General features: G+C 33.9%; 1 protein-coding gene across 6 annotated transcripts in view; it reads right to left on the reverse strand.

Moving 5' to 3' along the window:
• The window catches only part of LOC144965744 (C-myc promoter-binding protein-like), a 50275-nt gene that overhangs the window by 11162 nt on the left and 11613 nt on the right, over nt 1-27500 (reverse strand). For 3 of the 6 annotated variants that reach the window (XM_078901389.1, XM_078901391.1, XM_078901390.1), the window contains 24 exons: nt 26599-26742; nt 25424-25576; nt 22210-22399; nt 21773-21829; nt 21246-21315; nt 20058-20227; nt 18259-18626; nt 16973-17117; nt 16327-16420; nt 15934-16015; nt 15379-15421; nt 13987-14127; nt 13322-13457; nt 12201-12346; nt 11765-11817; nt 11546-11608; nt 11112-11256; nt 10357-10397; nt 9318-9462; nt 8614-8742; nt 7539-7848; nt 5412-5666; nt 3900-4025; nt 1799-3106 (listed from right to left, as the gene is read on the reverse strand). In XM_078901389.1, coding sequence (XP_078757515.1) covers nt 1799-3106; nt 3900-4025; nt 5412-5666; nt 7539-7848; nt 8614-8742; nt 9318-9462; nt 10357-10397; nt 11112-11256; nt 11546-11608; nt 11765-11817; nt 12201-12346; nt 13322-13457; nt 13987-14127; nt 15379-15421; nt 15934-16015; nt 16327-16420; nt 16973-17117; nt 18259-18626; nt 20058-20227; nt 21246-21315; nt 21773-21829; nt 22210-22399; nt 25424-25576; nt 26599-26742 — 4514 coding nt within the window. The remainder of the gene's footprint in view (nt 1-1798; nt 3107-3899; nt 4026-5411; nt 5667-7538; nt 7849-8613; nt 8743-9317; nt 9463-10356; nt 10398-11111; nt 11257-11545; nt 11609-11764; nt 11818-12200; nt 12347-13321; nt 13458-13986; nt 14128-15378; nt 15422-15933; nt 16016-16326; nt 16421-16972; nt 17118-18258; nt 18627-20057; nt 20228-21245; nt 21316-21772; nt 21830-22209; nt 22400-25423; nt 25577-26598; nt 26743-27500) is intronic. The other 3 variants (XM_078901395.1, XM_078901392.1, XM_078901393.1) reach the window with 1 other exon arrangement.

The raw sequence follows: 27500 nt of genomic DNA on the forward strand, positions 1-27500 counted from the left end.
ACTTTTAGGTCAATTCAATCACAAAATTGAGGGACATTTTTAAAACATAAAAATAAAAATAACAAAATTTGAAAGTTTTCTTCCTCGTTTCAATCTCACCAAGAAACGGTAACATTTAAACATGTAACAATTACATGCAAAGAAAAATAATAAACATGAAAACAAAAAGAACAAGCTTGCAATGAAAGCAACAAGCATCTGCCTTTACCCGAGCAAAACAACCTGCCATCGAACCCTGTAGAACCACGAAGCCTTCAAATATTTATGAGAATTGTTTCCCTTTGTCTCATAGACTAGTGAAAATGAAAGTGTTATCTGTTTTGTTTTGTTTTTGTTTTTCTAGTATTCATGTGGATGTCAAATGTAGAGTGATTCTCCATAAAAAGACCTACTACATAATGAAGAATTAAAAGAACTTGATAGTCTCATTCCAGACCCAAAATAATGCATTTATGTCGAAGGAACAACATTAAATTAAAAAAAGGTCCTATACATTTTAGAGTTATACTTGGCCCAAGAGAGAGATGAATGATGTAAAACAGCATCAATAAATATAATACCTCCTATTACTTTGCAAAATATATCTCCTAATTGCAAAGTCCCAGGTTTAAGAATTTTTGCCAAGATGAGGGTCATTTAAATCGTATGATAATTGAATGATGACTTTTCATGCCAAAATTTCAAATGTATGTTGTTATTTTCCAGAGTATATGGCAATACTATGGTAGGGGTTTTGTAGCCAATAATGCAGAGGCAGAAATAAAACAATCTGAAAATTCTAAACTTTGCAATATATAAAGTGACTGGTTCATATTAGGCCCTTGCAATAGTTCCAATAATGCATGGGTGCAAGTAAGTTGGGCGGAAATAGCCTGAAATCCATTTTCAACAGATTCAAAAAGCCTGAAACTTATTCTGAAACCAAGAATGACTTGTCTGAAACATTTTTCAATAACCTTAAACCATGCCACCCATCCATAAAATTAGTGAATCAAAGTATTCAAATTTTTTTTCTATTTAAATTAAATTTTAATTTGATATCTTTGATTTAATATTTTGATTCTACAAACCAGACGGAGGATCTGGAAACTGGTAAAAAGCCACGGGGGAGGGGGGGGGGGGGAATATCAAAATCCATTTTATTTTTAAAGCTGGAAATCCGGGTTAAGCATGAAATCTTGCATGAATGATAATGTGATTTGTGCCTCGAGTGGAAAGCCTCCTTCTAAAAGAGAACAAAATCAGCAGAGACTCCCAGATGAAAGGGTTATAAATGATTGGTTGACAACATTTGATACATTCTCAGAGAGAGTTTTATGTCTAAAAATAACAGGAAAAATCAATAAATACATTATGATTATGAATTTCCAACGCCACCTCATTGCGGGGCATGGAAAGAAATACATGAATGGAAGGGGAAAATAGATTGTAACTATAAAAGGAGTGAATCTGTAAAGAAACCTCTTATGAATCTTTAACCATCATAAATGAATTAATACACTCAACAAATAAAATAAATATGCTTGCATCATTCGCAATGCCCTTCAGAATGCTTGGTTTAAAAATGTGAGCTTTTACAGAGCACACCAATAAGATGTGAATGAGTATCGGAGTCCCTGAGTACCAGAGAAACATTTGGCAAATATTTCTCTGCTGTCTGTATTTTACGCAATGTATTAATGTTTTCATTTTTTTTTTGTTATTGACTGAAGAAGGGTTTTCAGTCTGAAACGTTTGTGTTTGGTATTTTGTTCTTTATAAAATCTATTACATATTAATAAAATACACAACTGCTTACCTGTAGAGATATCCGAGAGACGATTATCCGATCTATCAGATTGTTCTGCTTCACTCTCCTCACTGTGACTCAATAAGTCCTGACTACCCCCGTACCTCAAACGTTCCTTGATGGTACCACTGGCACTGCTCCCCTCATTACCATCCAGCTCCTCAACAGACTGACTTGGAGAGCCAAGAGAGCCCAGGGACCCGTTCCTGATGCTGATGGTCTGTTTCAACTCATTAAACTTTGAAAAAGCAGCTTTCGAGGCATATTTAATAAAACTACCTATGGCTTCATTGGTCTTTTTTAAGCTTTGGGAACGTCGAAGTACAAATTCAGAGGCAGGATCCCTCTTATCTGTTAACGATGTGACAGACTGAGAATCTTCAGAGATCTGTCGAACTGGCGTCCTCAACTCGGAGAGTAAATCCTCTTCCCTGCATACACTTTCACTCATAGAGGTTTTCATGGCACTACTACTGCTATCACTGTATTGTCCACTGAACCGATCTTCCGATATGGAGACCGACCGACGCATTTCGCGTTTTTTGGCTAACAAAACTGTTTCATCATCTTTACACTGACTATTCACAGATTTCACCTTAGGACTATCAGAGCTACCACTATTACTACCAGCACAATTATTTAAATCTGATTTCTGATCACTATCAATAGTGGAGGAGTCACAGGGACGGTTCACAATGGAGTCTTGGGGAACACTAGTAGGTACTAATGGAACAATATTTTCACATTTATCACTCTCATTAGGATTTGCATTGTCTGAGTTTGATAAGTGTTGAAGGGAGGTAGGGATCGTATTAGAAGGATCGGTTTCATTGCTTTGGGATGACACAGGGCAAGACGGGACATCACTAAGATCACAAGGTTCATCTGTACAAGATTCCTCCATTAAAGAGTCTGAGTCCAAATCTACAACATTGTTACTATTATGCACATTGTCTTTGTTTCCTGAAGTCTGTGAGATGTCATCAGAGACATGCTCACCACGTTGATGATCTACCGGTAATGGAGATTCTTCACTGACAGCATTTTCTGATAATGGCGAAACTCCTTTCAATCTTCCTTCTGAAATTTTCACCAATTTTTCCTCCTCCGAGAGGCTAAAAGCACCTTTTCCTGGTTTCCATGCTGCAAAGATACTCATAGACCTTGACGGTTTAGAATTACTTCTTTCACAGGCACTTTTATGTCGTTTCCTTTTGGCAGCCTCTGCCTCTGACTGAAGACTGGTATTTTGGAACAAGACTTTACCCTTGTCCAGACTGGCTTGACTCATTATCACCAGGCCAGAGGAGTTACAAACTGGAGTAAAAAAACATAAATATATAAAAATGGATCACAATTAACATAAACCTTTATGCCATACATGCCTACTTTAAAATTTCAAAATCAGTAATAAATGGTAAAATTTCAGTAAATTCTATATTAAACCATTAAAAAAAATGTTACATACTTAACTCATTATTTTAAAAATAGGATTGGGGTTCAACAATGTTCCGAATCGCCAATGTATAATTTATCCCACAGAGCACAGAATTACTGACAAATCTAAAAAGCATTAAATTGTTAAATTATTAAACTCCAGCTCCATGTGCCCAATGGCTCTAAAGAACTACTTCAAATATGATCGATGGTTGAAGAACAAGTATTCTTGCCAAAAAATTTTAAATAGTGTTTTGTTTTTTTCTTCAGAATACAGCAGACAAGCCCATCCTTTCAATTCAAACGAACAGCTTTGTGACAAAATTATTTTCCCTTGTCATCCATTGAGAGATGCAATACAGTCTGATTAGAATACTACACCGTGGAATAGGGTGACTAAGGCCAGGTGGGGTGATCAAGACCAGCCTACAAATGGGCCCCCAGATTAAAAATTATTAAACAAATATGGTAAAATATACATCATTTGACGAATTTCACCCTTCCTGACACTTAAGAAAAAGAACATTGGATTATAATTACATAGGGATTTTTAATTTCTTATATTGACTTGTATTCATATTTGATCTATGATGTATAAAACATTAATGGTAAAACACTAAAAAGAAATTTAATTTCACTTGCTTTATACAAAATTTATTTTTTTAAAACTCACACAAGGAGCCTTTGATTGCATCATACTCTGTGATATGATTAGAATGCACAGAAGTCTTGCGTACTATACTGCCTTGTCTCGGCCTTACGTGACCACCATCCTGAGTGTCCTCAGACATGCGAACATCTGGGATGAGAAATAAATAAAGAGCCATCAAAAATTGGTATCTAATTTTTAATTTGTGATGAAAAAGTATTTTCCTATCAACTTATAATTTCACTGCATAAAACGTGTATTTATCACTTCACCTCACTCCTGAATGTAGCAGTCGTAGATGAGACATGAGTGCAGTTTCGCCAACCAGTCCTGTCCTCCACTTTCCTAATCAGGGTTGGGCTATCTAGACGTGTCCAATCCTTGCTGTTGTCCATCCAGCATTTTGGTTGTTTCCCTTTTTCCTGCCTTCTTCTAAGGTTCCTTGCAGAACTGATTTTTGGGAGACTAGTATGGCAGGTCATATGGCCAAACCATGACAACATCCTTCTTTTAACAGCAAGCAAAGGTTCTTGGGTCCCGCCAAGTGTTCATTTTGAGCATGTATATTCTTGTTGGTCTTATTGTCCTTTCCATGAATTCTCAAGAATTCTCCACATGCATTTGTTTTCTAATGTCCGGATTCTTTTAGTGGCCTCTGCTGTCAAAGTCCAGCTCTCGCATCCATATGGCAGGATAGACAACACCAAGGACTTGCACAGTTTAAGAATGGTTGGAAAGGTGATGAATTTGTTCTACCAGATCTTCTCCAGCCCTGCTAAGGCAGAGGTAGCCACTGATATTCTGCTTATGACTTCCAAAGTCTCACCACCCATCACTATCTGCTGTGTCTTGATTTCTGTAGCACTAGCTAGCAAGTATGTGTCGGGTGCTCCAAAAACAATCATAAAAACCTTTTAAAAAATCATACATCACATGATAAGAAAATATTATCTTTTCAATTCTGTATCCATCTCTGAACAGGTAACAGCTTCCAAAAAGACATAAATTTTTTTCACCAAACTGACTTTAATGCTGAGAAACAAAATTTTAATGATCATGTATCATTGTCAATTGTATGACTACAATTACAAATTATTTTCAACAAACAAGTAGTTTCAGATCATAAGCCCTAGAACAGTGCAAGTGAATTTCAAATCCGTTTCATTACTTTTTTTTATGGTCCTGACAGTGAACCTAACCTTTTTTCAACCAAGAGATTAACAACAGCTGTACAACTTTTATGAAGCTTGAGTTCCATCGCTTTTACCGTTTAGTTAGCCATGGGATTGGATTAGAATAAATTCAAACCCCATCTAAAACTGTTAATTTCAATTGTATTTGACAAGGTGTGAATTTTGATTCTAATGAAAAGGATAGCAAAGACCTGAGACTTATAGTGATAGTTTAGAAATTAAAGATTTTGACCAAACAATATTTTCAATTTAATAATTATTTTTTTGCTAAATTAATTTTTTTTTAAGTTGAAAGGATTTAAGACCAATTAAAGAACCCATAAAGTAATAATCAATATGGTACCTTTTTTGGTCTTTAAAGAGTTCTGTCTTGGTTTTGAATATCCAGTGATAAAATTGAGGGCCATAGGAGCCCAACCTTCATATTTGGACATTTTGCTGCCAGTGCTGTTACTACTGGTAGTTGCATTAGACTCCTCAGGATGGTGAGGCTCACTAGAACTAGAACTCTCCTCCTCCACACAGCTACCAAGCTGTGATGACAAGTTTTTGGCATCCTCTTGAGTCATGGAATTGTAACCTCGATCTGAAATTCCACCTGCAGGAAAGAATAGTAGAAAAAAATGGATATCACAAAGTCTGTGGTTTGATCTCAAGCAGAAAAGTCAATTTTAACTTATTACATGATATGCTTTTCTTTTTATCTGTCCATTCAGGTTAAGAAGTCCACTTTTACTTTTCAAATATTTTTTTTTACCTCATGGGGGGGGGGGGGGGGGGGGGGGGGGGGGGGGAGAGAGCTGTGACCCAGAAGGTCCCGAGTCCGAGCCCTGCTACAGGAACTTTAGTTTTTTTGGGTTTCTTTCTTGGGCATGTTTATTAACCCCCCCCCCCCCCCCCCCCCTATTTCACTTTGGACAATACAGGTGATAAGACATTTGACGGATTATCTATATTCTTTCATGGAATGCATAGGCAAATTGTGAACAAAAGGGCCCAATTTTTTTTAATAAACCTCATAGAGACCCTTATTTTTTTTCTGTCTTTAAAATCTACTTATCTTATTAAATTATGCATATGATATTCTGGCGTACTCTAGAACAGACACATAAAAAAATTTTGGTCAGAAGACCTGTCCTTCAAATATTAATCAATTAAAATGACCCTTATATTGTCCAAAACTCTCAAACCTGGGTATTCCTTGAGGACTGTCTTGAAGCTCCAGGTTTGAGAGTTTTGGACAAGATGAGGGTCGTTTTAATCAATTGATATCTGAAGCTTGAGTTTTCAAAATATTGTGGCTATGCCAAAAATGTCATTTTTATATCATTGGACTAAAAAAATAACCCACAGTATAATACTACTTTGTAAAACTATAGTAAGGTTTTATTTTCAACAATTTCTCTGGGACAGAAAATGAAAATTAATCCAAACACTTTAGAAAAACAAAAATAGCTTCTCAAAGGTTCAGAAAATTGTGGACAGAGTTGATACTTGGTCTACGCTTTTTTGACAAGTAAAAAGTTATTTCAGCTATACAAATGATGCCATTCCCTCATTTTTTAAAATCACTATTCATTGTCTAACCCAGAGAATATGATGTCAACAAAATCTTTCCATAATTTTTCAAAATAGCACGATATCTGTGTCATTTTGAGTCGAATGTTACAAAAATGACATTTCAGCACAGCTTTTACCTTAATTAATTAATTACACTATAATAAGGACTCAACTTTGCACCACTCTGAGTGGGACTCAACCCTGGAACATACTGGTCTGAAGGCGAGTGTCTTATCACAATTCCACAAAACTGCATGTAATATAATCTATCAATTTATGCATTTACTCATTTACCTATTTCCAATTACATTATAGGTTTCAAACATCAATGGGTTTGGACAAGACAAATATATTGAGAGGTAGACCCAACTTTACAGTATCCCAGTTTCCCTCACTCACTTGCTCAATATCCAGTAAAAAAAAAAAAAAAAGATAAAAAAGATCCATTACAATAGGATTCAATAGACTGATGTCATGTCTGTCCAGCAACGAGCAGCTTAGTTCTAAACAAAGAAAACCTGTACTTTTTATTCTTCATGCTGGCTAGAACTTTATCTCATGTCATGTAATCAGAATGTATAAAAGTCAAAATATGATCAGATTTATAATGTTTTTCTCCTCTGGATACATTTTTATTCTTGTCGGAGAAGTATTTCATCATTGTTCAACATTGTTCTGATAGTTTAGAACCAGTTACTAAGTTACTATACTATGCGTCATTACAAGGGAAGTGATGTCACGACTGTTGAACACTATTGCTGCACAATCAATGCAACTCTCTAACTTTATCATCCTTAACACTTTTCAATCTTCCAATCTTCATTACCTTAAATACTCTCGTCCAATTCTTAAATATCTTTTTAGGCACTCCACGCTTTGCAACTTTTTAATTTGTGAATTGAGAACTCACCAGTGCTCAAGCTTTCCTCTATGCTCCCATTATTTTTGTCTTTCTCAATGCCTACAACAGCCTGCTTACTTTCTTCTACAGCAGGCATTATCTGGACATCATGCTTGGCCTGCCCCTGGCCTTCAAAGCTGTCCACACTTGTATGGCTGATGTGATCCGCATCACTTCCAGAATTGGTGGAGTAAATTGATTGGCTTCGTCGCCTCAGAGCCCTTCCAAACTGAGCCACCCCAATGATGACGTTGCGAATCTTGGTCCATCGAAGTCTGGCTTTTGATTGGGGGCTTGGCCACACGGCCTCCAGCATAACCTAGCATTAGAGGTTAAAAATAAAACATTAATTTTATTGCAAATTACTTTCTTTTTAACTTGTTGGATTTCATATAAAGGTTTGTTTCACATGCCTCTCTCTACCTCCCTATGAAATAGTCAAAATTTGTGCAGAAGACTTTCTCCATGCAAGAAACATTCTGAATCACATACTTTTGTTAAAAATTTGAATTTAGCTTACATAGATATTCTAATAATGGTTAGTCCAAAATCAAACAAGCCTAAAACAGTTTAGGTGTAGTTCAACTAGCACACAAATTAAATATTATGTAAAACTTAAGTACAATTATTCTTTCCTATACTATGAAAATCAAATCAGTGGAAAAAAAAAAAAATATGTATAAAAATTGGAAAAATAACTAGTTAGCTCTAACAGCGACACGAGATATAACTTGATATTATATTTTGTATAATTTTTATTTTAATTTTCAAAATTTTGCCAGAATAGTTAATTCTAAGATACTGATAGACTTATCGATATTGTCTTTTACAATATTGTTGAAGTAGTCATAAGCTTTATAGCAATTAAGATAAAGGTTTTCACTTTTGAACTTACAATTGGTCAAGAACATTAAGCTGATTAGTTACTTAAAATTATTAAAAGAATTTTAGTAGAAAAAGTCTTTTAACAGACTTAAGTGTCAATTATTATGCCATTTACGTTCATAATTTATATATTGATTATTAAATCCTCATACTCAAGTTTTAATGTTGATGCCTCCATCAACTTAAATTAAAAGAATACCTTGTTGTAATATCCATATGTGATGGCATTTGGGGCTACTTTGTTCTTCTTCATCTGATAAAAGACCTGCACAGCCAGACCAGGCTTGTTGTACTGACCGGCCAACTGCATCAGGACTCGGTAACATACCTATAACGATATCAAATAAAGATAAATCAAATATTTTCAAAGAAAGTCGTATCACCAGTAACTTTATGAAAATTGTCAGATGACAAAATCAAATGACAAAAAAATTATTAAAATTTAATTTAAAAAAAAAAAGAATGTAAGGTCATGCAAATCAGAAGTTTGATACAAGTACTACCAGAAATATTGGGGAGGCGGGGAGGGGTTCTGGGTTCCTGATAGCTCCAGAAGAGCACTCACTTCAGGGATTGATGAAAGGTAAAGTCAAAAAAATTTCTACCCCAACTAACCCCCATAAAGAAGCTTGGTCTGTTGATTCTGGCTGAAAGTCCTTTGTGCTTCTACTGTTCATTAAATGCTATAGAAACCGGGATAAACTCTAGCTCCATGAGCCTTATGACTCTGAAGGGCTACTACAAGAAATCAAGGTTCTGGATTAAAAAGCATCAAATCTTTAAAAAAAAATAAAAGGTGGTCTGACCTCATTCTATACACATTAAGTTTGATGACGGAGGAATGGCTGAAAAAAAAAAAAAAGAAAGAAAGAAAAGAAGTGCAAAGATTGAATTTTTATTTACTTCATCAACAGTTTTGAGATTTTCCTTCTGCATCTTCATGAGGACAGCCAGGCCAGTTTTGAGGGCATCCAACTTCCTTGGGTGTGACTGGACATAGGCCGGAAAGACGACAAACCACAAACTGTAGCAGTAACTCACCAGGCATCTATATTAAAATTGAGTATGAAGAAAATACAATCAATATGCAACTAAAACTCTTGTTACGCTTTTTAAGTAGTCAGTCAGCTTAATGATCTTGATTGGTTTTAAGATCAAAAGTGTAAACCATTAGCTTAATTGCCATGCAACATGACCACTTCAACAATAATTGGAAAAGACAATATCAATGACACCGATTAATAGCTTAAAATTAACTATCCTGGCAAAATTTTGAAAAGTAAAATAAAAATTAAAGTTCCTTATATGTTTTACAAAATAAAGTTTTGATTTTCGGCTCAACTTAAAATGCCTTTGGGCTGTCTACTCTTAATGAAAATCTCTTAAAAATTCACCCTATAATGATGAAGAATATCACAAAATAAGGCTTAATTAAGAGTAATGATTTCTCTACTTTTATAAAAAGGATTTAATGGTGATCACAACATAGAAAATTGTATTAGAGCCAACAAAACAAGAACATGATAGAACAATCCAAAATTCAGGAGTTCCAAGAAAAAGAAGGCAAAGAGGGCTAGATCAAACAGAGATCAGAAATAGTGTCTCGTCTTGTATATTTTCGGAGACCAATCAAAACTCCTGCCTTATTATAGACATAGGATCTCAGCTCAGAGGGACATTCTCAAATTGTTACAATAGATAAATAACACAGAAAAAGAAGGCAATTTACTAACAAAAAAACCCCCCAAATATATGCATTTGACTGTTTCACAGTCAACATTGATCCCAGCCAGGGACAAGGCAAAACCAATAAATTCATTCAAGAACAAAGACATGAAGACACATGGAATATATAAAGGAGTAGATGAGACGCTACCAGTTGACATTTATCTCCAGCCTACTACCATCCATTGATTTATCATGAAAACTCATTTATACTTACTTTGCCCAGGCTTTTGGATCTTTGACTTGTTGTCCGGCGGTCTGTGGGATGAAATAAATAAACAAGCTGCAATCCTGGTTTAATATAAGTACAAACCATTTTAAAATGTACTCTAATCCTGCAATGATGAGACTAAATTTCTCTTAGGATCTGGATGGGGGATTTGAAAAAAAAATTCCCTTAATGCCTTCCACTGTAGAAATTTGGACGGAATGAAAAAAAAAAAGAAAAAAATCCTACAAATCATTTTTTCTTTTATTTATCTAGTCTAATTCAAGACACAGAGAGAGCAGTAAAAGAAATATGACTAGGGCAAGTCACAGCGCTATTACTGCTTGCTTGGTGAGATCAGTATGGAATAATCTCAGATTAGAGTAATAAATAAATATTATAAGTTAAATGCTCTTTATTTGTAACTAAGGGGAGATTTTTTTTCAGGATTCTAATTCCCTTCATTTGTAACTAAGGGGAGATTTTTTTTTCAGGAGTCTTATTTGAAGGGACAATTGGAATAACCTGCATATTAACTGCAGTACAGCACAGCAAAGTAAGACAGAGGTGACTTTCTTTAAGGCCATACAGCACAGCAGGTAATCGAATTCTTTACCCTCTTAGTACAAAGCAAAGACCAAGCTGCTGAGCACACTGCCGATTCAAGTTAAACCAATCCTGTAACGGTTTATTCTTTCATATTATGCATGATATAAATATACATGAAAATCTTGCAAATGAGAAAAATAAATGACATCTCTTACTTTTTGAGCCGATTTGACTTCCTGTTTAGTACGTCTGGCCAATGGGCTATTTGGAGGGCCTGCTTGTTTTGTGGTTACTGACAGCAAGGATTTCTTCTTTTCCTCAACAAAAAGCTCAGATTTCAATGAAGGGAACCCATTGTAACTAATTTGATTTTTTTAAAAACAAACAAAAAAAAATACAAATAATAAAACTTCATACATCTGAGAAATATGAGGGTTTCAAATTTTACTAAATATGTTCAGCATTGTCAAAGACAAGAGGCTCAATTAGTAAACAACTTAATAATGCAGATACAAGCAATGATTGAATATTAGGACATGGTTAAAATCACATTTAAAAATTTTTTTTTTTAATTTGGAGTTGAGCAAAGTCGCTCACAAGCCCATATAAAGCAGAAGAGGGCTATGTGATGAAAATGGCTATAACATACCTATATTTTTCTCCCTCTGGCAATCCAACTGGCTCAGGTGGCATGATGAATACAGTTCTTTCACTGGAAAAAAAAAATATAAATAAACAGAAAAAAAACTTGTAACAATATAAAGTGGCATCCATTCAATACGATTTCCAAATATACAGCCTTGTTCTTAAATGATGGCTTTCTCAGAAAACTAGTTATGTGCATGTTTTACATAATTTTGTTACTTGCCTTGTTTGTGTATTGTCTGTTTCTATCAACTTTGTTTCATCCATGTCTTCAACCTGAAATTAAGAACGAGACAAAATAAGAGTATGCTTTATTACGCACAAAGATGGATGCTAAACTAGCATTTGTACATCTTAATTGCCTATAGTTCACATGAACTTAATAGAATTAAAACATATTCCCAATATTATTAAAATCAATTTACATTTTATCTCCAAAATTCATCAATTTTCTAAAACAGATATTATTCTTTTTATTTTAAAGACCAATTCACTTACAGTTTCAAATTCAGCAATAAAATAATTAATCAATTAATCAATATTTGAAAAAGATGTTTCAATTAAAAAAGAAAAATCCCGAAAAAACCCACAAAAGAGCATCAAGAAGAATAGATAAAATTGAGGTAGGTTAGATAATATCACGGTGATTCTTCACTCACTTTCTCAGTACATTCATCAAAAAAGGCAAGACTGGCATCCTTATCCGATACAAAGGATCTTTCTTCAATGAATCGGAAAAACATCTGAGTGTGCATCATCTGGGTGAGGAACTTCACATTTGCTTTGTCCATGCTCTTTGCAAATGCTAAAATATTAAAGAAAAAAATATCTAAATATTCATGCACATAAAGGACACCCTACAGCACAATACCGTCATGACCCAAAACAGTAGTATGTTTGGACAATAATATTTAATACAATTTAGATTCAGAGTTTTTTCTGTTCTGTTTTTAAATCTGCTAGTCAAAAAGCATAATCCTGGGACAGGCAAGGGTCATTTCCATACACATAAACAGTCCAATTTTGTTTTTCTTTCAATTTTTCTCAGATTGCAAAATCGGGGCAGTCTCAATATCATCAGGACATGGCTGCTATGATGCACTGCAATGATGCAGCATATTTCATTTTGTCATTGATTTGGGGATAAAAAGTCATGGCCATCTGAAGATCTCTTATAAAATAAAACTCGAGCTTTTATTAAGATTACTTTACACTAAATAAGCTCAAAGCACTTTACAAAGAGTCCCAAGCTAGCAACAATGCTTTACAAGTAGGAGGAGACACAGCGTCTGTGAGAGATTATAAAATGTTCTTCTTTTTAAAAAAAAATAGATTCAACCCTATTACCAGTAAGTAATCATTTTACATCTCAGTGCAGTGAACCAGTCCAAAGGTGAGTATCATACCACAAGAATTCAGAGCCGTACTTTTAAAATCTAAATAATTTTCTGAAAAATTCTCAAGTAATTTGTCAGCTCATTATTTTTAAATATGTAATATTTTAAAAATGAATGAATGATTAATGTTCCCATATGAAAATTATCTACAGTTCAAAAATCTTTCCGTAAGCCTCCAAAAAAATATGAGAAAAATCAGACAAATCAAAGACGCTCCAAAACTCAGTAATTTTAAGTAATTAGGCTTTTGAGTAGTATTATGCATTATGTGTTACCTATTGTCTTTGTATGTGTAGCGCCTTGGAGCACTTTGTGGATTTTGCACGCTGTATAAATTGATTATTACATTATGACATGTGGCATATGACACAAGAATTACTTACCCTGCATGTCAAATAATGACGATGCATCAGTAGTCTTAAGTTGTTTCATGATAGGCTTTAGATAATTTCTATAGTCCTTGAAAACACTTGCTGTGAACCTCAAGAATACCTCTTGGATGGCTAATTCCAACTGCATCTATAATTGCAATAACAGAAGATTCTCTTCATAACTTAAGAAAGAATAAGTTTGATAAACACAAACATTCACAATAAACCTATACCAAAAAATGTTTTAATGCAGCACATTTTGCAATCAACAGTTAAACACACAGACAAAAAAATAATAGGGTGTGATTTATCAGTAGTAAATAAATACAAATAATAAATAAAATTCTCTTTGTAACAAATGCTTGCCACCTTTGGGCAGGACGTAAGTCTATTGCAAAGTACTTTCTGCCAGATCTAACTGACCGAGCAATCCACTTACTGCTAGATTGACAAGCAGGAAGAAAAAAATTCCAACTGCACCCAGGATCGAAACAAGTCCCTTTGTGTGTGAAGCGAGTCCTCTACCAACTGAGCTATTGAGAACCACAATAACTAAAAATGCTGTGATGTTAATCTGTGATGTTTATCATTTTAATACACATCAACAGTAATACTCTGGTTGAAAAATCATTTAACATGAATATTATTATTATTTTTTAAAAACAAACAATCCTCACATCTCTCTTTTTCCTTTTAAACTCCAAGTCAAAGTGAGTCATTTCCAAAGACACCTCGTCATTGGTAGAGTTGGGCATCATATGATGACTAGCTTGCTCATAAAGTCTCATCAAGGCATCGTGCATCATCCGCGTTGGTCGCTTTGAAAAATAAAGAAACAAAAAAAAAAAATCCAAAATAACATGCAAATCTTTATAACTTCTGTCCACTCTGATATTACTATTGAATTCTAAAATATTTTCAATCTATGGGAGATTTTGCCACACCCACCACACAGTCCAGACCTTGCACCATCTGATTATCACCTCTTTGGACCACTGAAACGTGAGCTGGCAGGAAAGCGCTTTGATGTCGATGAAGAGCTTGTTGACCATGTGCGGAAATGGCTACAAAACCTTGACGGAAATTTCTTCCGAGAGGGTATCTATTCCATGGTGCGGCGTTGGCAGAAGTGTGTCGACAGACTTGGCTGTTACGTAGAGAAATGAAGGACGAGTCAAGGTATGAACATGTGCAAGAATTTTGTTGATAGCATAAAAAACGCGAATTTTACAGGCATTTTTCGGTTAATTATGAAAGAGCCCTCGTACCTCTGTTGACCTACTTACAAATAAAATCTAGACTTATTTACCCTCTCCCCCATCCCCCTTCCTCTTCGACCATCAATTGCCTTGTCTCACTTTGACATCTGGCACCAGTTTGTTTAGACGGACGCCATAAAAATGGGAGTGTCACCAAAATTCATGCAACTGAGCTCAGGTGTCAAAGTATGACACAAGACATGATGGTGATTTTTTTTCATGGATAAGAAAATGTTTGACAAGGGGAAAATCCCAAAATCCCGGAATTTCGCGGAATATTATCATCACTGATGACGGGCATCCCAAGATATGTTCCTACAAATAAAAAATGGTCTCAATGCATTGTGAGTCTGAGTTTAACCAGCTATGGGCATATATGGCACCATACTCCGAATTATATGAAATCTTTTTTCAGTTGTGCTTTCATGGGAAATCCACCAAAGTTTAGGCTCTTAATTTTTTCATCCAACAACAAAGAAAGAAAGAAAGAAAGAAGAGAGAGAGAGAGAGAGAGAGAGAGAGAGAGAGAGAGAGAGAGAGAGAGAGAGAGAGAGAGAGAGAGAAAAGAGAGAGAGTGAGAGAGAGAAAGAGAGAGAGAGAGCTAGAGAGAGAGAGAGAGAGAGAGAGAGAGAGAGAGAGAGGAGAGAGAGAGAGAAGAGAGAGAGAGAGCAAGAGAGAGAGAGAGAGAGAGAGAGAGAGAGAGAGAGAGAGAGAGAGAGAGAGAGAGAGAGAGAGAAGTATATATACATATATACATAAAGTTAGCTATGGCAACACAAATTTAATTTTATATAAACCTTGAGTGCTCACCTTTGGTAAAAGTTTATAATTCATATTCTTCTTATTCTCAGGGCTGAAATTAAATTTTATAAAAGTTGAAAACAAATGACAAGAGATTTATCAAGAAATATAGATATCTTTGAAAGATTATGATCAATTTTTATATACAATGGCAAAATATTGTATAATTTGAAATTTCGGTCAATTAAGATCAGAATCTTTATTCTCAAAAATAAAATAAAAGTTTACTGACAATTTTAACATTTCAAACTGGCATTAACCTTGCAGTACATTATCTTTTAAAAATACTTTGAGGACAAAATTCAAATTAAAGATTTTTATCAGAAATCATACAGAATGTTGTTGAGCCAGCTAAAAATAATAAGGACAACAAGAACAACAACAATATTTTATTATTATTATTATTATTAATAATAATAATAATAATAATAATAATAATAATAATAATAATAATAATAATAATAATAATAATAATAATAATAATAATAATAATATGAACAACAATTATCTAAAATATTTGTAGTCTTTAATCCGAAAGACGTAACAGTTAAAATTTCAACTCACGCGACAATTCTATTGGTGTCCAAGTCTACACAAATCACATCAACAGGAGGGTCATACATGTCAAAATAACGAGAATCAACACCTGAAACAAACAAAACAAAAATACAAGACAATAGAATCATTTTAAAACATTGACAAATTATTAGGCCTGTGTCTGTGGCCGACAATGAAAGGTGCATCCAGTTGGTTAAACTAACATCAGAGAGCCAGAAGAAGTAAATTAGTGTTTAGGATATTCCTCTTCATTTTAATGTTGAGGATATGAACGATCAGCATGCTTTTCATCTTTCAGATCTCTTATTCAAGTAATATCCATCGCTCAGGGCAGCACCCTACATGAGGAAATGGCATATAACGTAAGCCATTGGGTTGATTTTAAAACCAAAAACTTACCAACAATGAATGGACATGGAGCATTGAGCACATCTGACAAGCCAAGGGGACATAGAGGGATGTAAGGACATTGCCAGTGGAAGGGAAATATCATCTTTGGGAAACAAAAAAAAAAAGAAAGAAAGGAACATTGAATATATAAAATTTGAATTGATATGATACTTAAAATAAAGAAAAAATAAAAATAAATGATCAAGCTTTTTAAGGTGCATTATTTGGTGTCAAAGCCAAAGAATCCTAATCTTGGGGTGCTCCAGAACAAAATGATAACAGCAAAAACTGTTTCAATTCTAAAATGCCTATAAAATTATCATAATACCATAAGTTTTCTTTAGAAATTCTAAAATGGCCACATTCACAAAAGGATAATATTAATAACAAAAGTATCCTTGGGAATTTATAGGAAATTCTAAAATTTACGTATTCCTTTTAGAGATTTGAGACCTTTAGATGACAGAACAAAGTTATCTACTTTCAGCTCCAACCATGATTAGATTTAGGTTATTCTCAAATGTTTGTTTTCTGTGGTTGAAATTTGCTTCATTACTAATTCTAACCATTTACAAATTCATATTGACAACATTCTACATTTAATGAAATTCTGTAATGAGCATTATTATGTTCATCTTCATTTTCATCTACTCACAGTTGACACAGCCTCAGCCACCTCGGTGAGGACTGTGGGTCGAAGAGAATGCAACAAGATCTTGTTCTCCAACAACACAAAGAGTAACAGCGTCATTGTATGCTCAGGACCCAAGTTTCTCAACAAAGTCATAAATGAGGCACCACTGAGATTAAAACAAACAAAAATAATGAGATGAAATCATGAAATCAAAAGTAATCTTTTTAATTCTTTCCCTTTTAAAATCAAATTATTTAAATATCGAAAATATGTAGAAAAAAATAAAAATCATGAGGTTGACTTGGATACCTCTGATTAAAATTTTTTTTTTCTTTCTACATTTTAAAGTCTAAACAGAGGTAACTGGTTTTAAATCTTTATTATTTTAGATACAAAACTAGAATAAGGGTGGGGGGGGGGGGGGGGGGGGGGGGAGGGGGGTGTTTACTGACAGAACTATACAAAATTGGAATGGTAAAGAGTTTGAAAAGAAAAAAAGCTGCTTCTGTAAATGGATTCAAAATATAAAGAAACAATCAAATGTCAATGTAAACATGATAAAACCACTTAAATACAAAAATGGTATCCATTGGCCTATTTGTTTGTTTGTTTGTTTTTAAGGGTTTTACGGCGCTTGCAACACGTTTAGGTTATATCAGCGCCAGTAAAAAGGAAGAAAATGGAATAGTCAAATTCTAGAATTACAATTAAAGCACCCAAGAAAAAGTAAGATAAAGGGGAACTGGGAACAAATATGGATCAGATGTAGATTCTGAGAGCATACCATCAATGTACTTAGTTTGAGATCACTATAAGCCTCATCTGGACACAAGCACAAGATCCAATAAAGAGGAACACACTCAAATGCTTACATAATACATTCAAAATAACAAATATAATAATACATAACAGAGAGATGATTTACAAGGAAAAAAATATCATCTCCCAAAAAAATTACTATGCATTTGACTGTTTCCCTCCCAGCCAGGGCCAGGACAAAACCAAGTGATCTCATTCCAGGGCAAAGACAGAAAGCAAATTGGAAAACAGCTATAAGGAAATAGAAGACACAGTAAGTGCCACCCTGCCCATTATGAGAGACCAGGAACCCCACCCAGTCAGTTGGCCTAAACAACCCTTCACATGATATGATGTGATATAATGATAAAATGGTAACAGCAATTCAAATTCTTAAAATCAAGTTAGAACATCTGTTGTATAAAATAGAGTTTAAGGAAAATATGACAAATAAACTGGTAAAACTTCATTCAAACCAACTGTATGTACATACCAGTTTCTACTCTTACCTCTGAGGGAAAGGGGAATCTTCAGGCATACAAAGTGACAGGGAATCATGGGTAAGTTGTACAAGAATTCTGGGTCTCTCGGGGGAAGGGTATGGCACATCGTACATAAAATGAGAAATGTGCCTTTCTAAAGGGACAGTGTGGGGCCCTGTAATCGAGATTTTGTACAGCTGCGACAGGAATTTTTTAAATGCATCAAAAAAGGGCCAATGGGACAACAAGGAGATAGACTTCCTGACATGAACTGTCTTGGTGATACGATATTGTTCTCGAATCTGCTTGTTTTTCATTCCTAGTGATCGCATCTGATTGTCTGTTAAATCATCTTCTTTGTACTCTTCATAGAAACCAACTGCTGCACCATAAACCTGAGGAAGAAATATTCAGAAAGATAAATTCTAAATTACCGATCAAGCTAGTGACATGTCAATATCAAGCTATATGTCACTTTGATAAATTTCTTTTCTTTTCTCTATCACAGCCAATACCATAATATGGTGACAGAGAGCTGTATTTTTTAAAAATTCTTTAGTCATTGTATATTTTCTTTCTATTGGTGCTGATACTATACTGGCATGGCAGTTTTATGCATCGCTTGCGGCCGCAATAAATTGCAAAATATCACTGATCTGCATTGCGGCTGCAAAATCTGCAATTTTTTTTTCAAATTTTTGCAAATTTGCGAGATTTTGCAAAGGAAAAAAACAAAAAACATAAATACAATAATAATAATTTTTTTTAAAGGCAAACAAACAAAAAAGGACGATTTTTTCCCTTTTAATTTGATAGCTTGTGTAGAACGTGAAAGATAATTAATCAAGAGTAATTTCTTTTTTACTATCCCATTTTCTTCATTTTTGCTGGCCCTGATATGACCTTACATCTGTTGAAAGTGCCGTGAAATTCATAAAAACAAACAAATACCTTTCTCTTTCATGAACTTATTATTGGTTTTCAGGAAAATTCACCGCAAATTTATTTTAAATTTTGCTGTTTTCAGCTTGCAAAATTTTGGATATTCTTTTGCAAAAAAATGCCCAGACAATATAATTTCTCTTTCCAATGACTTGTAGTGTTGGGTAAGAAAGAGTCTTGCATAAATATTGTTCCGTTAACATTCCACTCATAGATTTGAATTATAACACTTATAAATAGCCAAGCTATCTTCATTTTGGTGAGATTTACATTTGTTTTAAACAAAATCATTAATTATGTTGAGTACATCCCTGAAATTATCATCACTTTATTTGAAATAAGTCATTTCTGTATAAATAGAGAATTGCAACTGTTATTCATTTTCCTCTATGATCCTTTTTTAAAAAAAGAAAAAGAAAGTCTTAAATGTCTGATACCCAACAAAGATTAACATTAAAGCATTCTGCAATGAAAGGCTTATCTCGCTTTTCATATATTTTAGAGGCCTGATGGCGACTTTTCGGCCATGTTCTTGGAAGCATATTTCACTACATCTGGTCAGGGTAAATATAAAGGACATTAACCGATGACAATTCGCTTTGTGAAGCAGGGAACTCAAATACATAAAATGTCAGCATAAAATAAGTTCAGCAGATCTTCCGTCTCTAATATCTATGGCAGAAGACAGTGAAAGATGGAGGGATCTCAGGCAGAGAATAGATGAGGCAGCCAATGAATCCCAATTATGTGACTAAGGGGCAAAAGACGTTAAGTCAAGAAAGTCAAGATCTTTAAAGGTCTAAGAAGTAAATTTTTTTCTGTCTTTTTTAAAAATAATCTTATAAAGACTAATATTCTGATAAATATGCACAACCACAACAAACCTTTTCTCCCCCTGCCCCTGTGAGAACAAATGTGGAGAAGGTAGGAACAGGATGTCGAGCCTCTGCTGACCAGCATTCAATTGTGGCACCCATGGGCAAGCAGAACATGGGAACAGGAGGGGGAAGAGGAAAATCTTCATAGTCCTCGGCAGGATATCTGTCCAAGATGGCTGAAAAAGGTAAAAAGGAAGATTGTTAATAAGATTAAATAATGTTCATTGGGTTATAAACACAAGTTTTAATTTAAGATTTTCACCAGCTTGACTGTGAAAATATTAAATTAAAACGAGCGTGTATACCCAATAAACGTGATTTAATCTAACTATTACATCCCTTCATCCAAAACAATCCATAAAACAAGAAGGTAGTTGTTTTTTTTTAATAATAAGAAAGATGGCAGAATAATTGAATTTATCTGAAAATGTCAACTAGAATATTTCTCCTGTCATCTGCATCTATTTGTGAGGGGCAGGGTGTTACAGGCCCTCTGCCTCTCTCTCTCAAGTTGTATAATTAAGCCATCCCATGACGACTGATGACTCATGATTGTGCATTTATTGAATAAATTATCAAAACAGGGGCCTAATAAGAAGAATTAAAAGGGAATCTGACATCAGGCCATGAATTAATGACTGAGGGTAGCTATATCATTTCTTTCAAAAACATCTCACAAAGTTAGCAGGATTGATTTGATTTTAATTAACTGGACAATACTAATAACTCTTCCCAAATGGAGATATATTAGAACCATCTCCTTCTTTCTAACATTGCCATTAACAAATATTCCTTTTGGTATTGAAAACAAAATAATGATAATAATAATTACTAATTAAGCTAATATCAATGAAAGGCACTGACTGTCCGATCTCGTTGAGGTGGAGGCCCAGCAAATTTGAGAAATTCTGTTTCATTCAAAATATAACGTCTTTTTGTACCTAAACTTTCATATTAAGAATGGCCATAGTGCTCTTTCAAGATAGCATTGGTAAAGTTAAGACTTGACTTAAGGTGTCTAGATTCAATGGTGGTTTAGACATATTTGTAGCAGGTGATCTCTAATGAACATATGGACAATTAAATGAAAATTCATCAGAACATAAATCAAACCGCCTTATCCAAATGTCCAGAAGAAAAAAAATGTAATGAAACGGGTTGAAATGAGTAAAATCAGCAGAGATAAAAACTTACAAGCTTTGTATGACAACACGTTTTTCTTCACCATGGCTTTCTTATAGCACAGAAATACATCAGAACCAATCTGAGGACAAGAGATATAAAAGTAGGAAAATAAAATCACTTTAGTTGATAATAACACAAGAAATCAAAATGAAATAATCTATAATGAAGCAAAGTCTTTGATTTATATCTTTATATCAATTCAATCTCTTCATATTAGCAAGGATCTCAGTTAACAATTTCTTAGGTCTCCCTCTGGATAACTGACATAATAAATCTAACCAGTGCTGCTTAACATTGGCTTTCATATGAAAATCCGAGTCCCTTGCTGACGATAACATTGGGCAACATGGTGAATTAAAAATTTCAATGCTTGTCTTTGTTCAGAGTTATTGTGACTCAATTTTTATCAATTAAAATAATAAGAGCCATAAGGACGCAAAGAATTAATTATGCAGCAACTTTATATACGACATTTAAAAAAAAACAATTTTCCTTGCAAATAATTATCATAAAAACATGTAAATATGTTTACATACCATTCCTTTGTTCAAATTTTTGTATATTTTAAGAAAAGTAAGTGGCGGCTCTTCTCCCTGAAAATAAAATCAAAAGAAAATCAGCATGCACATCAATGAAATGAAGTTACTTAAATTCTATTAAAATATTAACATGCCGTTCCTCTTAACTTTATCATGACCAATGTTACTATCTAAAGGCAGATGACAATGGTTGAATGGGATATGTTTTATTACTAATGTCATTGGAGTGATAAATAAGGTAGATTTTCTGATTCCTATGGGACCATAGTGGTGCTATAAAAATTGTGGAAATCAAAGTTAAATCTAATACAAACTCATGTTCTCTTTTTATGCACAAAAACGTTTAATATAAAAGTCAATAGCTCTTACATTACAACATTAGTCTATTGGTCACTAAGGCATTCTGAGCAGAAAATGCCTTTTCTCAAACTCACCCTGTTTCCTAAAATGACACATATGTCAACCACTACCAGAGTATCACTCGGAGATGCTTTGTCAGCACGACGATATGTCAAGTAGGTACGACTGCTGGTGCTGTTGTTGACATTGGCTGGATGACCCTGCATGGTGGTGTGTACCACCTCACATCCTTCCATCAGCCGCTCCTTACCTTCATAAAGGACTCTGGAAACAAATAATTAAATAATTATGTTTTTTTTTTTATGAATAAGAATTATCCAACAAATCGAAACCATGGACTGTAAAAGACTTTTTAGTCTCCCCACCCCCCCCCCCCCTACCCCTTTTGACAATTTTGACTATATTGACCATTTATTCACATTTTAAATGAGTGATCAAAATCAAACAGAGAGATAACAATAAAGAGAGATTGGTTGGTCATTTCAAATCTATATTATTTGACAAATCAAGAAAATCCGGCTTTTAGCTCCCTCTTCTTTGCCTTTACCTGTAAGCAATCTATTCCTTTATAAATTAATGAACTGAAAATTCAAATTGCATCAAATTATATCGGTAATATACATCGTGTCCAAAGGATTTTGTCGTTATATCAAAATATACTACAAAAAGTAAATTGGAACGATGCAGCCATGGTATAATCTCAGTTCTCTTATAAATCAAATATATAGGCCAAATCATGTTGCAATATTGCAACTTAAACAATTTATTTTTTGTTGCACAGTTATTTTTTGTATGATAAGATCACATCATCTGAAGTTGATTTCACTTTCCTATAAAATAGAAATAAATATTCATGTGCATGAAATAATACTGTTGTATAGGCTGATTTTTCATTTTATTTGCCAATATTTCAGTTCTATAAATATAATCAAACTGACAATGAAAATAAATAAGATATATGTAATTTATAGGAAGACATATTGGATAGATAGAGATAGATAGATAGATAGATAGATAGATAGATAGATAGATAGATAGATAGATAGATAGATAGATAGACAGATAGATAGATAGATAGACAAATAGATAGATAGATAGATAGATAGATAGATAGATAGATAGATAGATAGATAGATAGATAGATAGATAGGTAATAGAAAGATAGATAGATAGATAGATAGATAGATAGATAGATAGATAGATAGATAGATAGACAGGCAGATAAATAGAGAAAAAAAATATTTAAAAAAAAAAAAGATAGATAGATAGATAGATAGATAGATAGATAGATAGATAGATAGATAGATAGATAGATAGATAGATAGATAGATAGATAGATATATAGATAGATAGGTAGATAGATAGATATGTAATAGAAAGATAGATAGATAGATAGATAGATAGATAGATAGATAGATAGATAGATAGATAGATAGATAGATAGATAGATAGGTAGATAGATAGATAGATATGTAATAGAAAGATAGATATACATATAGATAGATAGATAGATAGATAGATAGATAGATAGATAGATAGATAGATAGATAGATAGATAGATAGATAGATAGATAGATAGATAGATAGATAGATAGATGGGTGGAGAGGTAGAAAGACAGAAAGACAAACAGACAGACAAACAGACAGACAGATAAAAAGAAAGTATTCTTCAATCAAGAGTGAACACATTTTTATGCATCTTCCCAAGTCTAGACTCGTTAATGCAATATTTCAAGGACATTTCAAGTGTTGGTTTCAGATAACATTTAACAATATTTATGCATTGGCTTTATCTCAAAATGTTTAATTACGATTTACTGAAGATGGAAATACCTCTCTTTTTTCCACAGTGATAAACTAAAAACTGACGCTTTGACTTTAATCATTTTTATGATCTTACCTTTATAAAAACAAAAAAAATGAACTTAATTGTCTAAGAGGTACATAAAAAAAACAACCAAAATATAAAACCCTAACTCAATTCAATTAATAAAAAGAGAGAAGATAAACAGTATCAGTATAGCCTCTTCACAACCTAAGACAATCCACTACAGTTATTAACAAATTTGTAAATTTATCAAATCACCCATTGCTTTTTTTATTCTGGTATAATAGGCCAGACAAGGTGGGTAAACTACACTAGACACTGAAAGGCAAAGTTAAATAAAGTCAAATTTACTAGAATTATGAAATCTTTGTGTATCAAAGTCAAACTTTTCCCCACAGTAAATTGAATGACTGGTTCTGTTGTATTTATGATTTTGAGCTGCAGAACATGATTATTACAATCAAGGTTTGATGGAAAATAGAAAAAAAGTAACACATGAAAAATACATCCTAGGGATAATTCTTCTATTAATTATAAATAATCTTTTCTTCAAATAATTCTGAAATCATTGAGCCAGGACTAAAAAAAAGCTCACCAACGACTGTGTGTGTTCCCCTAGGTCAAAAAAGCTTACCGACAACTGAGTTTGTTTCCCTGAGTGCAAATAAGAAGTTATTCTAGCAACATTAAAGGGAGCAGGCAATGGTGTAAGATCTGAAAAGGTGTATAAGAAACAGTGGCACTGTTTCATTCACACCTTCTCAGATTATTGTTATTCTTCTTAATTAAAGTATGTCACAGGGTTGCCAATTCGGGAGGCAAAAATTTACTGAACTTATACACAAACACATTGACCGAGCCCAATCTGAACACTTGGCTCCACTAAAAAGACATTATGTATTTTCATTTCAATAAATGACACGACATTTTAGTTAAGGATAACAATAGGTCGTGTGATTTTACTTTAATACTTCCTTATCTAATCTGCTCACCTTCCATAAGCTTTTGATTTCTGCTTGCCCAGTGATTGGAAAATGTATGAACATTTCGTAACTTATTGAATTGCGTAAATATACGAAAAAACAGCAATGCTGATATTAATTTCACAATTCAGATTTTAAATTCAATTTTTAAAGTCAGGTTTAAACACAAGGATGAACAAAGATTGAGAAAGAAAGAAATAAGTAGATAGCAAAGAGAGATGTCACAGACAGAAAGAGAGAGAGAGAGAGAGAGAGAGAGAGAGAGAGAGAGAGAGAGAGAGAGAGAGAGAGAGAGAGAGAGAGAGAGAGAGAAAGAGAGAGAGAAATAGTAGTAGTAGTAGTAGTAGTAGTGGTAGTAGTTGTAGTAGTAGTAGTAGTAGTAGTAGTAGTAGTAGTAGTAGTAGTAGTAGTAGTAGTAGTAGTAGTAGTAGTAGTAGTGGTAGTAGTAGTAATAGGAGAAAGATGTTGTCTGCTAACCCCAAATCTTTGAGTGGAGGCTTATCCTGTCCACGTTTATAGCAGATGTACATCTCTGGACATCGGAAGGAGGCATGATTCAAGTTGGCAGGGTAGCCTGTAGGAGTTACCTCTAAGCAGTCAAAGCCCTTAGGGACTCTTTCCCCTAGACTCCTGAAAATGATTTTTTTTAAAAGTGTTAGTGGTCAGAGATTATGAATATATAAGAACTGTCACTAGCACAAAACCTGAAAGCTCAGTTGGTAAAGCACTCACTTCAAATACAAAGAGACTGAGATCGAAACCAATCCAGGTGATATCAAGATTTTTTTCTGAACCTGTGTCCGGCCAGTGATTGGGTAGTAGCTGGGTCTATTGGATCTGGCAGAGAGTACTTTGCAATAGTCTAGTGTCCTATCCAATGAGTAGCAAACCATTGTTAATGTCATTTGACCCTATAGAAACCAGGATAAACTCCAGCTCCATGGGCCTAATGGTTCTGAATGACTACTTTTATTTTACTTTACAAGCACCAAACAAAAAATCTGTATTTGTTTTTTTTTTCCAATTAGAATTTCACGAAAAAAAAATCTATTATAACCCAAATTGTGTGATTTCTACAATTTGTAGTCTTGCTGTAATATACTCAGTGAATACCCACTAAAATGTGCTTAAACTTTAGAGTTGTCCTAGAGTTGCGAACAGCAACACTTAACAAGTAGGATAATGCATCAAGCCGTAAGTGCTAATATAACTTTACTTTTTGACTGAGACAATGTTGTTACAGGTCAGGTACTCATTTTACACCCAAGTTCAGTGAGATAATCTACCTTTCACAAAGATTCATCTTTGCACTGACCATAATGGGACTCTATATTTGATGCAAGACAACAAAGCCACAAATTACATTAGAGTAAAAGATCTTGACAATTGCAGGGCAATAGTTGTGGCCAATGCTAGTCAACACAAAGAGCATTTGAAGCTACACTGTAACAGGGGACAAGGTGACAGGAAGGGCAGATTTTGTACTGCCCACCGATGTTGGATAGCTTTTTGTGATGAGTATGGAAAACTGCCTTCCATTCACAAACAAAACACTTTTTTTTTAATTTAGCAAAGAAACATATACTTAAAAGATTGGTCAAATGAGATGACCCTAAGCATTACCAACGTGGCAATACTAAAACTAAACTAACCTATTTATGACAGTGATGTCTGTAATAGGATCTAGAGGAGGCTTGGTGACTGCCTCATTGGAAAACTCTTCCAGGGGGAGCTGTTGCAAGGGGTCAAGGCCAGCGACCACAAAGTAGTCAGCCACCCGACGGTCATCCATAGATCTGGAAAAGAAAGAGAAAAATGCAGATCATTACACATTGTGTAATCAGATTCACAAGTCAACTTTTATTTCTTTTTTTTTCTCTGTTTATACCTTTTTTACAATGGAATCCTGATAAAAGTCAACACCGCTGGACCAGAAAGATTGGTGACTTTAAGCAAGGTTGATTTTATCCAATATGAATGGAACAAAGATAAAGAACAGAAAATTTGGGACCAGCAAGAGGTCTTGATCTTAAGCAGAATTTGGATTTAAGAGTGTTGACTTTATGCAGATTCCATTGTATTTTAGAAATATTTTTAAGGTTTCTTTTTATGGACGTTGGGAGGATGCTGAGACAATGGTAAGTGAAGATTGATGCTAAATTATATCTGATGTCATTTTCTCCATCAACATCGTAACGAAGAACTATCTACATTTGAATTTGGTACAGTTTTCTTTCTTTATTCTTATTGCATCTTCCTTTGTAGTTAATGTTACCAACTTGGAAAAAAATTGTCCTAAATGTATTTATTTTACAAACTTAAATGCACCAACAATGACAATTTATATACTAACAATGATAATTTTATTTAATTCATCCACTAAACTTCACTAACAGATAAAAAAGCAAAAACACATGACAAAGCCTACCCAAATCAATGCCATACATTGGTTGTTCTTTTAAGACAAAACATAAATGGAGATAGGAGGAGTAAATAATTTGACTAAAAAACTTTGCAAAATAAAGTGGACATTTTTTAATATCATGTAACAAAA

This window comes from Berghia stephanieae, chromosome 2 (genome assembly GCF_034508935.2).
Source record: "Berghia stephanieae isolate SIO BIC M18660-M18661 chromosome 2, UCSD_Bste_1.3, whole genome shotgun sequence".
NCBI lineage: Eukaryota > Metazoa > Mollusca > Gastropoda > Nudibranchia > Aeolidiidae > Berghia > Berghia stephanieae.